Raw genomic sequence first — 15781 nt, forward strand, 5'->3', positions numbered from 1 at the left:
CTGTAACATATATAGTTTTGGGTAATGGTTTCAATGTTATATGAATTGGCACCGCAAAGCATGATTCCCATATTGTACACTAAATTATAGTAACAAAAAATTTACATTTTTGTTTTTCAAAATTCAGAGCTCAAAGACCTGTCACCTGCCTTACTCGTTCATTGTGTTACGTCCTAAGGGCAGCAAATAGTATAATGAATGGTTATGAGTGCATTATTGCAAATATTTCATGAGTTGAAAGATGGAATGTTCCATTCAACGAGGCGCAGCCGAGTTGAATGGAACAAATTACATCTTTCAACGAATGAAATATTTGCACTATTGCACGAATGGAAACCATTCATTATTTGTTTAATACAAAATATTATATTAAGGTGGGTAAAATGCACTCATGCAACAGATTGTTTTGAACAGACAGGTTTCTATGCTCCCTTACCATTGAAAAAAAAAAGTGCTACCAAAAAAGTATAACCCATGGTTCTATTTCATAGATTGGAATAGAGCGGATTTTGAATGCAATCAACTAGCAATTTACCAATCAAATGACCAGAATACAATTAGGTGTTGTATAAAAGCAAAATAAAACTGTGGTCTTTTGTACTGATGTGTCAATGATGCAAAAAAAAGATTTTAAAAAACCCCCCAAAAGGGGTTTGTTGTCTTCTATAATATTATTAGTTAAAAGAATTGACTATAACACTCTGCCTATATATGTGATTGAGGCCTTGGTATAGCCAAGAACTCTGAGCTGGGTGGGAGGAGGGGAGGGATCAATTGTTTAAGGAGGTTTACTAACAATGTAAGGAGAGAACCAATAATACAAGTACAACCAAACTGGTTGCAAATGAATAGACTTTCAATTTGAATTTATTTTGTTTTCCAGCATTTTCTAATACTGCCTGCATTGTAGTGTTCCATACATTTTAAGAAACAAATCAGTGGTGGTTTATGTGCTGCTGTAGCACCGGCCCGTACCTCTGTCACAATAATCAACGATGTAAGCACGTATCAAAATTAGCAATGAATAAAACCAGGACTTTGGCACTGAAGGACTTCCGTCTAAAGTGTATTAGGGCCGGATCCAGCATTTTAACCAGGATGAAATATGCATTGAGGTTTCGATGACTTCATTGCATTAGAATTCTGCTTGTAAGTAACCAGAACTAACTGTTAAAATAGAAATGGCTCGAACCACCATATTGATACAATTACATTACACAGGTTACGATTATCATCGAAACCAAAAAGTAAATCAATCAAGAAATTAATCAATCAATTAATCAATCAAACCATCAATGAAAACGTAGCAAATACACAAAATAAACACATAAATTATAGCATATACTTTGGATACAAAATAGTGCTATGCAATATGTTATATGCTGATATATATATATATATATATATATATATATATATATATATATATATATATATATATATATATATGTATAACTCACTATACATGTACCAGTGTTCAGATGTTGCAATTCTCATTGATGGAGAATTACTATCCTTACTCCCCCTCCTCCCAGTCCCTGCCGCCCCATCCTCCAACCTCTCACTCTGTACAACCATGTTTTCCAGTAGTACATTTGGCTTAACAAAACTTTATACATACAGTTTGAAATTTTCAACTTCGTATGATTGATTGAACCAGATTTCCGTTTCAATGTGATCCACAAAACCTTATGCAAGAAATGACCATATGATATATTTGCCGTGAGGTTAGTATCGGAGGACCGGTACATGCAGAAATCCACTGGTGAATTAATTTCGGCTGAGGAGCACTTGGGCGGGCGAAGAGGGATGGAGTCACATGGGTGGATTCATGGAAGAGTTTTTTAACCGATATTTTCAGGTTATTCACCGCTGTTTCGGTAGTAACTTCGGCTGTATCCTACGGAAAATTGTCTCTCAGGTGGGCCTCTTCAGAGGAATCCTTGAGGAATCCGTCACTGAAAGTGGTTTGGAAATTCTAACCAGAAACACCACGGCCTTGACGTTGATAGAAGTTTACTACTACCCCCCCTCCCTGTACCATCTCCCTATACTATAGTCCTTCCTCTCACTACATGTAGCCCCTCCTTACTTATACTGTTAACTATAGGTCTGTCACGTGACGAGCCTAGTCATGGTGGTCCTCATCGCCGGTCTCAAGCTCGTCGTGATCGTGATCAGGTTTGTGGAATTTAAATAACATGGCGCAGGATAAAGCTGCTAAGATCATCGCAGACAATGCGAGGATAAACAAGATTACATCGATCCTGATCGCTGCTTTCACCCATTCGGTTTCAAAAGATGCTCCAGCTGTTTCGTCATCGGTGTCGTCACTTCCGGGCATTGTCAAAGGGGTCGATCCATCCATTGTTCCCATGGAGTTATTCGTTCCCCTGTTCGAATCTCCTTTTGAAGATCTTCTGTCGCTCATTCCAGGAGCTTGAACGGCGGAATCAAACGAGGAAAATTCGTGACCTCTGGCCTCCATGCATCTCGAGTTACGAAGCAAACCCTCAGTTTTCTTTGGCCTTAGATAAGTTAATGCAAAAGAAGAAAAAAAACAACAGTACGCTACATGTAAGTTAACTTTAACGAGGGATTGTTTCATAAACGGGAAAGTAACCCCATATTTCCTCAAGCATGTACGCGGTCTTCAAAATGAACTATATAAAGTCACCAAGCCTGACGAGAGAGAGGTGACGGGGGGGGGGGAGCTTCAACCTAGAATACTGTGGTAAATTAAGGAGCCCGGGATAAGGGATAAAGGATAATATATGCACATGTTCATATTATATACTTAAGGAAAACTTAATACCTCACATATTGGGAAATCGGAGTGTCTCTCGACGTCACTGAGAGACACATGTTATTTAACGGAAAACAACAAAACTTATCAAGTTGATTTGAAGCGATTAGTTTGTGATTAAATGCTCCTCAATATCAAAGTTTCTAAATGCCATACATGGCAACTTTAAGTAAACAAGGACCCATCTTAGAGCACACCCATCCGCCGATTTTTTATTTTTATTCTGACAGCTGAAAGAGGAACATATTCTAAGCATGCTCGTTTAGTGCATTGGCGGATCCAATGGGGGGGCCAAGGGGGGCCATGGCCCCCCCCCAAAAGGTGAGCCAAAAAGTGTTTCCGAACATCCGCTAAATCATATGATTGGAAATTAAAAAAATCGAGAGGAATAGCAGTGGTAGACTAGTCTAAACCTTTTCGGTTTCTGGTTTAAAATTAAATGCAGAGCTCCCAACTGACCCGCAATTCGCGGGAATTAGACCGCATTCTAACACCCAAACCCGCTGACCCGCGCAAGCTTCCGAAAAAACCGCATTGTATACATAATTGTCAAGTATACATACAAAAAATTGCATCAAATTTTGACTTAGCAACCATCATTTCTTTAGCATTTAGCATAATAGAGTATAAAACCTCCTTTACAGCATCATTTGAACCTCAAATTAGCCTATATTTCTTTTCATTGGGGCGAGCAGCGAACATTTTCATGCCACGGGAAAGAATGAATTATCACCTACTATTCAATTTATTGATGTTACACACAAAAAAATGCATATTTCTCAGAAAATTTTGGGTGACAAAAGCCTTTCTTGGTGCCACCATTTTACATGTAGGCATCACCAGGATTCCAAAAAAAAATCTAAAGGGGGAGGGGGACACCCCCTCCCCTTATACCCTTCCCCCAGGACGGCGATTCGTGCACGGCATGGACCAGCATTTGCCTTCTCAAGAGTTGGGAGCTATGTAAATTTATGAGCATGAGGATTTACAGTTTAACACCATTTTGCAGTTACTGGTTGTAAGAAATTTAAAACCTATGAGAAATAAAATTTCTTGAGAAAGATGATCCCAACTTTGTTTTATAAATATTTTAGAAAATTACACCTGGGAAACATTTTTTTAGAAGTAAATTAACATCACCATTGTACACTTTTGTCGCACCAAATTGCATCTGAGGGCATTCAGCAATAGAAAATTTTCCAAAGGGGAGGGGGCACCCCCTCCCCTTAGACCCCTCCCCCATATCACTCTAATGCCACTTTGGCTCCTCCCAAACAAAGGCCCTGGATCCGCCAGTGGTTTAGTGAAGTTAACATCCAATTCCTTCTGTAAATATGGCGCGTCCTCGAGATATTAAGAGTTAAAATTGTCACAGTCTGTACCATAAATGAACTTTTATTGCGAAAAAAACTTTTCAAATGCTGTTATCTCGCAAATGGTAAGTAGAAATCGATTGCAAGTTTCACTAGGATGCCTAGAATATATTTCTCTTCCGTCTGTTTAGCGTAAATTTGTCCTCTGGATGAACCTGTTAATAAACACAAACCGACTGTGTATAGCCTACGGTGAACTGTGCACGTGACCTTTCTGTTTGGATAGTGCATTGAAGTTTAATAGTTACATGTACACATATGATTCAAAATAGAATATATTATTATATGGCATTCAAACCAAAGTTCACGTGGGTAGTTTGGATAAAATAAATTATTGAACTTTGACCTACATAGAAACTTCTAACTTAGTAGGCTGTAAACTTCTGTGACTGGAATTTCGTCCTCCGATGAGCAAAACCTGCCTAAGCAGTCCTGGTAGGGGACGGTTGGTTTTGGTGTGGTAAATACTAAGAGTGACGCAGGTCGTGAGAACCGAGAGAAAACTGATAGTGATGACCACTGCAAAGTAATAGGCTGAAAAATAGAAACACCAAAAATCGTACTACCATTAACACCATTCTGGATCTAATCTTGGGGCTGACAGAACCAGCCAGTGGTACAATCTTGGGGGTGACTGGGGTGGGGAGGCGGGGATTGGGACAGGTCACAGGCAAACCACAATATCACCTCAAATGTGCTTCAAGGAAACGATACATTTCAGTTACTATTTTGTTTAATTTCCAACAAAATTGCATTTTCTAAGAACAGATTATTTCATTTCTCAACAAGTGAAGATATCTTGCAAATAACGAAGTGTTTCTTTTTCATTAAGCAAGACTTACCAGAGGCACTATAGAAAAAGGCACTTTTGAGGTTTTCGAACAAACCTTGTTTGGAGTATTTCTCCGGTCCTCTCTCCCGGCTCCCCTCCACCAAGTAGATCTGCCTCCCCTGCTGTCTATATATATTTAGAAACAAATTGTAACATCACTTTATAAGTAGAGGCGTCAAAGAAAGCAAGACTGGACACTTACCCACAATAGGAGTTTGGTCTCCAGTAGGTGGCATGTTCATTGTCAACAGTTGTTGAAAAATGATCCAAGCTAAGACATTGTTGACGCATAGAGATATCTTCTCACCACACTCGGGATGAAGTAAGAAAACCGACAGAGTAGTTAGTGATAACAGTAACGTTGGTATACCGACATTAAGAACGTAAAATCCACTCTCCCTCCGTATGTCCATGGTAAAGTGCACTTCTCTGTACGGTATTGGACAACACGGATATTTGATTTTAACTTCTTCAAAATGATAATGGGCAACCGCCCAAACACCGTTGTTCTTTAGGGCTGTTTCGCTACTATCGGAGTCATTGGCAATGAAAACTGCAACCTGTAACATGACGATATATACAGACGGTATGACTTTTGGCGGTATACCGGTATAACGTAGCCTGTACAAAACAATCAATTAAACGCTTCGCGTCGGTGTAAGAGTATATTGTAAATTGGCATGCATGACTTCATAAACTCATAACGGTATGACATTACATTATAGCTGGCATACTGTTTCAGTACACTGAACTATAGTCAGTGAAGAATGCCTTTTCAGGCACGTATATAGGAACTCTTCATTATATGGTAGGAACTCTTCACTCTGTGGAGTGTTAGCTCAGTGGTTAACGCCGATGCCTTCCAATCATAAGGTCCCTGGTTAGAGTCACTCCAAGATTAATGTATGTCGTCCAGTTACAGAGTTGTTGACAATTGACAATTCATAATCATGGACGTTAAATATAAATATAAGAGACTGACTTCGGTCAACTGGCGGCTTTGATAAGCCAATGAGGCTTCTTTGCGAGTTCCTGCTAGCAGGAGGATCTAAAATACTTACATACATTATCAGAAGGGGACTTCGATCCGGCGTTATATGATAGTAAGGTACAAGTCCTTCGAAGAGGAAATTGAAAATATTGACCTCTATTTCATTATCAGATATATATGAAAGTGTATTGCTCAAGATAATAAACTACATTATTATATATGGTTTTAAGTATAGAAAAGTGTCGTCGAGAAAGAAAAAAACTATCCAAGTCAACTTAGAAACTGCGTTAAAATCCGTTACCAAGGTTTCGATATACCTTCGGGTGTTTTTCTCATTGAAATAACTACAGTTGAAGCATGTAACAAAACTTACGGCATCCCCTTCGTAGGCGAAAGACAAAAATCGAGCAGGGCATGAGTGAGTATCGTACGGGAAGAGACGGACGTCCATCTTGCAAAACACCGACAGGAACACGAGATTGTAATAGACCAAGTTGCCTCGGTAGTCTGCGGTTACAAAAGTGTCTTCCATGTTAGCTTCAGCTGGTCCGTTTCCAACTCTGTCATTGTCATCACAGCCATATGAGGAGGACAAATATTGACAAATAACGTTTGGAAAGTGTTTAAAGGTTATCATCATTTAATATCTTTACTGCATAGGAGGTCAATATCAGTATCATCTCTGCAAAATTACCTTCAAAGCAACTCTTCAAAATGTCAAAATATTATTATGTACTCTTATTCTAAACTATGTTAATAGTAGAACAAACTTTGCCTGTGAGTCTGGTCTAGCTCAATTTTCCTGTAAAGGTTGTCGTCCTAAAAGGCAATAAAGACTCGCCCCAAAACCGCGTGCCGCGCTCAGAAAAAGTTAACTTTCCGTTGCTTGCAAATGACGTTTTCTTCTTGTCGCTACAAAATGCAGACAGTAATGAAACGTGATACCTTGTTATCTTTTATCTAGACCTGAGATGTCCACGCTGCTATGTACACTGTTTTTTGGTTATTGACCGTAGCTATATGTATTGACTGTACACTTATGTCTAATTACCGACGGTAGCAAGCTGTGTGTGCATTTTCTGGGATCGATGGTGGTGTCTAACACTTCTGTTACACCTCATTTGAAACTAGGTCAGATTACCGGCATGAGACGTTCTTTGTGCGCGAGTCTTCACACCCTATAAATAATCACTCATTAGAAACATGGGCTTCATCTTCATATATAAAGATAATTTCAATCCACCCATCGTCGTACCTTTCAAAAGTTATTATATCTGGAAACCAGATCTGATCTTTTCCTAACGTAATCTTTTCAATACCATCATAATCATCAGGATTCCAAGTAAGATACTCGTCTGTCCATTCCTGAAAGAACGAAGCAAATGAAATGAAATAACTTGATCAAAGAAATGTTATCTTTCATCCTTCAAAGAAACTCAGACAAGTATGTAATACAATGGCAATAAAATATCATATTAATAGTTGCCATGCATAAGCAGGTTTCTGTCACTCGCGGACTGCTTAACCGAGCTTCATTTTGTGTAGGAAAACGTGCAAGCAATCAGTTGAGATATCTTGATATCCATCCATCCATCCATCCATCCATCCATCCATCCATCCATCCATCCATCCATCCATCCATCCATCCATCCATCCATCCATCCATCCATCCATCCATCCATCCATCCATCCATCCATCCATCCATCCATCCATCCATCCATCCATCCATCCATCCATCCATCCATCCATCCATCCATCCATCCATCCATCCATCCATCCATCCATCCATCCATCCATCCATCCATCCATCCATCCATCCATCCATCCATCCATCCATCCATCCATCCATCCATCCATCCATCCATCCATCCATCCATCCATCCATCCATCCATCCATCCATCCATCCATCCATCCATCCATCCATCCATCCATCCATCCATCCATCCATCCATCCATCCATCCATCCATCCATCCATCCATCCATCCGTCCATCCATCCATCAATATCTAAGCAATTTAAGCACATAACAAAGTCAAAATAAGTCACACTGTAATATCTTGGTAATAAAATTGATAAAAAAAAAAAAAATGTCTTACATATTTGTTTGTTGAGACGAATGACAAAACTTGTTTTGATTCATCCTGGTAACCAGATAGAGAAGAAAAATAGTTTATAATTCATATGGAACATTTCAAATATTTCAAAGGGCATAAAATAATACCAATCAGTTTCAGTTCCTGTCCTATATATTTGGATAGGATTTCTCCGGTGGCCGAGTGGATAAAGGGGGTGGCATTTGAAGCAATGAGGCTTAGCAATCGGGAGTTTCCGGGTTCGATACCCGGCCGGGTCATAGTAAGGTGGGTTTGTCATCCAAGAGCAGTCTACGGTTTTCCCATGTCAAATGTCTATCTAAACTGAAAAGATTCCAACTTTGAGTTAAAATGTTGAATTGGCAGCCACCCGACGTGTAAGATGTAATCCATAAGCCCTTGCGGGTTTCTCCCACATTTGTGGTCGCTTAAGGCGTCGTAAAAAAAACTTCTAATAAAAATAATAATAATAATAATAATAATAATAATAATAATAATAATAATAATAATAATAATAATAATAATAATAATAATAATAATAATAATAATAATAATAATAATAATAATAATAATAATAATAATAATAATAATAATAATAATAATAATAATAATAATAATAATAATAATAATAATAATAATAATAATAATAATAATAATAATAATAATAATAATAATAATAATAATAATAATAATAATAATAATGATGATAATAATGATGATAATAATAATAATAATAATAATTATTATTATTATTATTATTATTATTATTATTATTATTATTATTATTATTATTATTATTATTATTATTATTGTTATTATTGTTATTATTATTAATCTCCTCGAAAGTCACTATCCCAGAGAAACTTCTGTGTCACAGAACTCCTATAGTAAACTAAATAAGCTGGCGTCAGTTCCTTCATATTGTTTAATATTAGAAAAATTAATCGACATCCACATATTGGATCGTCCTCTTTTTAGCGATTGTTAAGTATCCAGAAAACCACTTTACCTTGAATTAAATGTAGCTTTTGTTTTCAAGTATCCTAGAAAATATTCACAAGTAGTTTTTTTGGTCACCCAATCGAATATTTTGACAACGTTTACACGTAAGTATCGAAAAACAAAGTCAAAAAGAGAAACTGTGAAACAGACGGATGAACATATTGTTTTTAGTGATAAATATAAAGCGATGTGTTCACATTTATAACGTGACGTAACTGTTTGCACTTTCGCCACGGATAAAACTTAAAGACAACAAAACTAAACACAGTTCGATACACATCACCACATTTTTTGTTCCTCAGAGGAATGTTACCTATATACGTACTGAGTGCATAAAGGGCAATCTTCTCACAGATTTTATCATGCAAAGCACTTGTATTCAATGTTGGGGTCGCGACTCTTTTTTTCAGGACGGCCGCCAAAACAATAATGCAACCAAGCAGTTGTAATCACATTAACTTTCTCAAAGGGTAAAGAAGATACGGTACGCACTTCCCTACCCCACTCCGACCAAAACATAACTGGGATGGTCGCCAAGATATTAAAAGTGAAACTTGAAAGCCAAAGGAAGAAAGTTTGAAATACCAGGGATGTAAACTATATACTTCAACGAAAGGTGGAGTATATTTATTTACCTATCATGATCTCCATTATATTCCTTCTTTGTTGTCTACATGTGATTGGGCTGACGTTTATATTAGTACATGAACATTAACTTCTACCACAAGTAAAAGCACAGAGTTTAATTTAAAATTACAAATGTACAAATTAATAGGTAAAACTAAACTCTGTGTCGCCTTCTATAACAAGACTCTTGACACCACACATTAATTGGAGAAAATGAGATTTAAACCGTCTCCCGACGATTTTGTCGTATCTGTGTTAGAGAAGGCTGATCATCAGATTCATCTCTATCACATATCTTGAAATATTACGAAACGAGGCGTCTCCTTTCAACCTTAAATGCCATCGGTATTGGCCCCAAATCTTTAACAAGCTAAAGATCATAAAACAGTTGTGAAAAAGCTTTTCCAGCCAAGGTAGTTATGAATCTCCTCATTAATGTCAGATATCGAGGAGTGTTAAGTTATACAGTCCAATGTGTCAGTGAAGAAAGTACTTTTAAAGGTGGCGATGAAATGCTTAATACAGTTTGGAGCATTATAGTGCCCATTATTTGACATTCTAGCATATCTGGGGGTAGAACTGATGACCTTTAACATTAACCTGCGTATGGAAAAGGAGTTGATTGTCTGTCTTGAGATTTATGCTTCTTGAGCACTATAGCTGTATGATAAAACATTTCTGAGTAATTTAAACAGTATACAGCCGTATAATGGCATTCTGGATTTGTACTTTTCAGGAACTAACGTCATGCACTTAAGTTTATCTAAAACATTGTTTCGTGAGTGAATCATGGAACTATCAGGTACTATAAATAATGCCAAACTATTTTCGTAGAGGAATATTGATATAGTATAAATAAATGATAGAGAGAAGTATTTCAAAATACACCAACTTACAAAATCGGCAAACCAAACTGGTCTGGGTCTGAAATAAACGTTCACAATGTTGGTATGATTCCGGACAGGCCTGACGAAAGGTGAGCCATAATTACGTAAGAGGTCATCCGCAAGGCGTTTAGGGGCAGATAATTCTGCAGCTACAAAATAGAGAATATACACCAATCGTATAAAAGTAAGTAAGTTGTGAAGAATTCCAATTCAGAACACATAAAAACAAACACGGGGAGTGGGGAATGGGTATTGGTTAGAGACTTGGGTAGCAAAGATGCAAGTTGACTGAGTATAGTTGTGGGACGCCGACAGTCTCGCAGTTATACCATGACATGCCAAGCTGAAAGATACATCCATAATGTAAATGAATATAGCTCATGTAAATAAATGCTTACGTAAAATATCACATAAAACAGATGTATCGTATAGTGTACACCTGCCAGGGTCTCTCAGTACGTTATCATATTTTGTGAGCGTTTTGCTAATGATACGATAATGCTCTGAAGTTTATTAAATTTTCATAAACCGATGTATTCATGAATCATGTGCACGTCTTTGTACTGTATACAGCAACAAACGTGTTTACGTCAGACACATATCAGGTTAATAAAACCAGGGGCGTATCCAGGATTTTCCAATAGGGGGGGCGCCAGGCATGAATGATCGCCGTCCTGGGGGATGGGTCTAAGGGGAGGGGTGTACAATTTTTGCTTTCAAAGAAGGGCTGAAATGCAAAATGGTGTCATATGCATGGGCGGCGATCCGTACTTCCGAGTGGGGGGGGGGGGGGATATGACCTTGTTGACTATCTAAGCGTAGCGCCACCATGGTTGGCGCGAAGCGTACAAGAAAATTTTGGGATTAACAAACCCTCTAGATGGCCGGAAACGGCACTTCCCGAGGTTTCCAAGCGGCATATACCCAACTTTAAAATAGGGATGTCATGTCCGAAATATCTCATAATCAGGATCCAAAATACTTTTTTTTTTAATTTCGGGTGTTATTTTGGGAAAATTGCCCCTGTCAATCTTGTTTCAGGCGCAACGTTAGAATGTTCGAGAGCTCTGTTATATTATTCGATGAAGAAAATGGCCTCATGCAGGCTATTATAGGCCTATACACATGCAATACACAATTACACATAGTTACATTCCTAGGTACCGATTGCTAGGGCATCCAGGTGAAACGTGTATTAAGCATTACCCTGGTTACATGAGATTCTCAGCTGTTCGAGGGAACATGTACGTGTGTAGGCCTACTATAGGGCCTATATGAATACTATGAGGGTGCATATATGTACTATATCAATACCGTGGGCGCAATAATACATTTTGTTGTTATAGGGCCAATGAAGCCTACAGTCAACTATTTTTGCTTTATAAAGACGCTTTATTTGAAAAGATCGCACTGCGTTTATGGTAGGCGAGAAATGAAGCTAAAAAAGAGCCGTACATTAACGAAGATGCATAAATGTAGGCATGAAAATATTCTTATCCCTGGCATTTGGTGGGGGGGGGGGGGATATGGTGCATTACATCCCCTCCACCCATTTTCATGGGGGGATATATCCCCCCTCCACCCAGGATCGCCGCCCATGGCCATATGTGATCCATTTTTCGACCTTAATAATAAGCAACATTTCCAGTAAATATGGACACAAAATGCACAATTTAGTATGGCTGGCATGTCATTTAGTGTTTATAGTGATAATACAAACACAATTACCATCTATGTTTCTAAAACTATTATGCCGCCGAACTTCGCCAGAACCTTTTTTTGGCAAACAAAAAATAAAGCATACGGGAGGGGGGGGGGGGGGTTGAGCGATCACCGACATCTCACATAAAGGTCGTCATCAATTTTTTTTTTTTTTTTTTTTTTTGCTAAACTTTTTTTTTTTTTTGGTGACGGCCAATAGGGGGGGCGCGCGCCTGTTGCGCCCCCCCCTGGATACGCCCCTGATAAAACTCACATGAATGTGAATATATCGTAAAGAAGATCTACATATCCTTCATTCCATTATCAGTATCATGTGAGCCATTTGGCGTTCTATAAGTAGTAACACCGTTGTGAATTAAAACACCAAAACGGCAAGAGACTGGATAAAAGATACATTCACTTGGCTGTTTATGTGCGCTGTGCTACATATACCTTATTATCACAGGTAAAGGCTCAATCGTAAGGATATATCCTAATATAGAAAATAGAATTTCCATGAACATCAGAACACACTACCTACGCATATATCCTTCACAATAAAGAACGTTTCTTACGGATATTACCTAGCGAGGACGGTGTGGATGAACTGGTGTCAATATTCATAACGAATCACTAAAGGTTGATAGGCCTAAGGAACGAAAGGGTATTGATTGCAAAGCATTATACTCCTAAGCATAAAACTCTCGAGTTACAGGCGAGTATAGGAATACTTAGTGTAAACTTGATTAAAATCACCTTGAATCTGAATATGAAAAACATTAGCAATAGTAATTGTTTCAAACATATATGCGAATCCTAGCACACACATGAGTAAGATTCCGTATAGAAACTTTTTTCTTCTTGCAGACACCATCAACAACACTAAGCAAGGGCGTAGGAACCGGGGGGCTGGGGGGCGCCAGCCCCCCAGTGAAAAATGTGGAGGGCGGAAGTATCATTCCGCCCCCCCCCCCCCCCGCTTGGCAAATCAGAAAACCCCTTTTTCATTTCCAAATGAGAAAAAAAATCTCATTTGGAGCACCAAATTGCATCTAAGGCCAGGTGAAAATACAAAATTAAGTTTAAAAAATGGAGTGGGTGTTGAAGTGTGCTATATTGCACCAAATTGCATCTTAGGCCACCTGGAAATGCAAAAAAATCCAAAGGGGAGGGGGACACCCCCTCCCCTTAGACCCCTCCCCCAGGCCGGCCATCAATCTTCAGCCCCCCCCCTGCACTCAAAAGTACCTTCCTACGCCACTGACACTAAGTGTGTTAGCTACACATCTTAAACCAGCAATACATATATACCGAGTGACACCGAAACTAAATAAATAAAGAAAGATTTTCTACAACTTACTCTCTCCGCGGCGGAAGGCAAATTGAACCATAAATAATGTAACAGTAGCAGCTTTCAGAAAAATATTCTTGCGCTCGTCCATAGTTCAAATATTCAAAGTCAAAGATTATTGACTATGCCAATTAAATAACTAGTTACTTCAAGTTCCAAACAGTTATTTGTTTTCGGGAAGTCTTCAAGACACGATGGAACCGGTTACAGCAGAGTTGCTGTATATAGTTGGTGAATCTGTTACGGTACTGATTTAAAACTTGTCTGAGCTAAGCATACACCCTTTCTTCTGATCTGATATTGGATGTTAAGTACACAATTGACTTATTTCTCGAGTGTATATTTCATTCAGTTAACTGAACTGTTGGAATTAAACCAGCACTATGCATTTTTTTACACCACGTTTAAGTTTTCAATAACCTTAACGGAATATTCTTTCCTGAAATGTTTGGAATAAGTAAAGTATGAGACTATGTTATGCATTTTCTGGTGTCCGCTTACCTCACTCATAATCTTGTCACCGCCCCCCCCCCCCTTTATTGTAATTTGTTGCCTAACATGAATCCCCCCTCCCTTTATTGTTATATTGAAAGCTAACTGCTGCTTTAAGATATGGAATGTGACCACAAATATACCAGCAGAACAAAATACTTCTGTAAGGTCTAATGTTGCACATTATATTTATTGTAAGAAGAGTATACTCCGAGTCGATGAGACTTAAGATGGGGAATCAAGTATACAGTATATATATATATATATATATATATATATATATATATATATATATATATATATATATATATATATATATATATATATATATATACATTCCTATAGTCAGTCTCTTTAATCCGGTGTAAACATGCTGGTATATACGCAGGTGCGTATCCAGGGGGGCGTTGGGGGCGCGCGCCCCCCGAGTAAGGAAAAGAGGAGAGAAAAAGAGAAGAAAAAAAGGAAAAAGAGGGGGGGAAAAGAAAAGGAGGAGAGGAAGGAAGGGAAAAGAAAAAGAAGAAAGAGAGAAAAAGAGGGAGTAAAAGATAAACGCCAAGACCTCGGGAAGAAAAAGAGGAACAGTTATAATAACAGCGCTGATCCCTATTATATACACAGGGTAGCCAGTGACGGATCGAGGACTTCGGAAGGGGCGTGCGCCTCACCCTACCACTTACACCGACAACTCCATATTTGACGTTCCATTTTTCCTCTCTCACTAATGTATCTATATATGGTCTATCATAACGCGTGTGTGTATATGGACGCCTTAAACAATTGTACAATTGTGCTATGGAACCAACTGTGGCTGGTCTTGAACTCAACCGAGTCGTCGGGGAACATGACGCATGACGCCCCCCGAGCAAATTTTCTTTATGATATCGCTAGTAATTTCAAAGTAGACAATGATTAGATGCAACTTACAAGGCTTGGGAAGTGTCATTTCCACCGATCTGGGAGGCATTTTCGGCCAAAATTTTCTTGTACGCTTCGCGCCAACTCATGGTGGCGCTACGCTTAGATAGTTTGCCTACAGGCTTCGCCCCTCCCTTGGCAAATTACTCGCTACACGCCTGTTCGAATTTGTAAAGCAAAGAGCAGATATCACATCATATCAGTGAGCATGAAAATGCATGTTGCAGGATGAACAGCCTCAAAACTGTCTATGTGTGAAGTCAAAGGCGTAGGAGCCCAATTGGATTTGGGGGCTGTAACGACTTGCCCGAAAAATATAACCAAAATTTTTCCAACACGTTAATGTCAATATCATATAAGCAAGCATCGGTCATTACATCGCATGGCATCGTGTACCAGTGCTTCCACTTTCGAGGAAATTACCTGGAAAACGGTTAATTCCGGGAAAGTGGAACGATTACGGGTAATGTTTCGGGAAATGAGAAGATTCCAGGTAATTTGAGGAAATTCAAGAAATGAGGATGCAAAAATCGATGGAAGGAAATTACTCGCGTGGGCCTAATATCAGCTTATTCCCGCATATAGAAAGCAACTAGCCTATTACTAGTCTCAGTTTACCCACTTTGCTTACGTTCCACTTGTGAAACGAGTTCCCTATCTTTGCCTGAATAAAGTTTATGTGCCTCATCCGGCCCAGGTGTACGGA

General features: G+C 38.6%; 1 protein-coding gene across 1 annotated transcript; it reads right to left on the reverse strand.

Annotated features, from left to right (window-relative positions):
• Positions 1-838: 838 nt before the first annotated feature.
• On the reverse strand, positions 839-13979 carry LOC139969549 (acetylcholine receptor subunit alpha-like). The gene is made up of 8 exons (XM_071974640.1): positions 13675-13979; positions 10623-10762; positions 8101-8145; positions 7258-7367; positions 6376-6562; positions 5214-5571; positions 4530-4713; positions 839-2528 (listed from the first exon to the last, which is right to left on the reverse strand). Exons 1-8 carry the CDS (start codon positions 13754-13756, stop codon positions 2129-2131), a joined length of 1506 nt encoding a protein of 501 aa, XP_071830741.1. The 5' UTR covers positions 13757-13979; the 3' UTR covers positions 839-2128.
• Between the last annotated feature and the right edge of the window lie 1802 nt (positions 13980-15781).

The sequence above is a fragment of the Apostichopus japonicus genome, chromosome 7 (genome assembly GCF_037975245.1).
Source record: "Apostichopus japonicus isolate 1M-3 chromosome 7, ASM3797524v1, whole genome shotgun sequence".
In the NCBI taxonomy this organism is placed as follows: Eukaryota; Metazoa; Echinodermata; class Holothuroidea; order Aspidochirotida; family Stichopodidae; genus Apostichopus; species Apostichopus japonicus.

Excerpts from the sequence above, each read along its gene's own strand:
- LOC139969549 (XM_071974640.1), bottom strand. The coding sequence starts at position 13,756 with ATGGACGAGCGCAAGAATATTTTTCTGAAAGCTGCTACTGTTACATTA. Across the intron at positions 10,763-13,674 it reads TGCCTTCCGCCGCGGAGAGA|CTGCAGAATTATCTGCCCCT; the intron begins GTAAGTTGTAGA and ends TCTATTTTGTAG. Across the intron at positions 5,572-6,375 it reads TCGCCTACGAAGGGGATGCC|GTTGCAGTTTTCATTGCCAA; the intron begins GTAAGTTTTGTT and ends GTCATGTTACAG.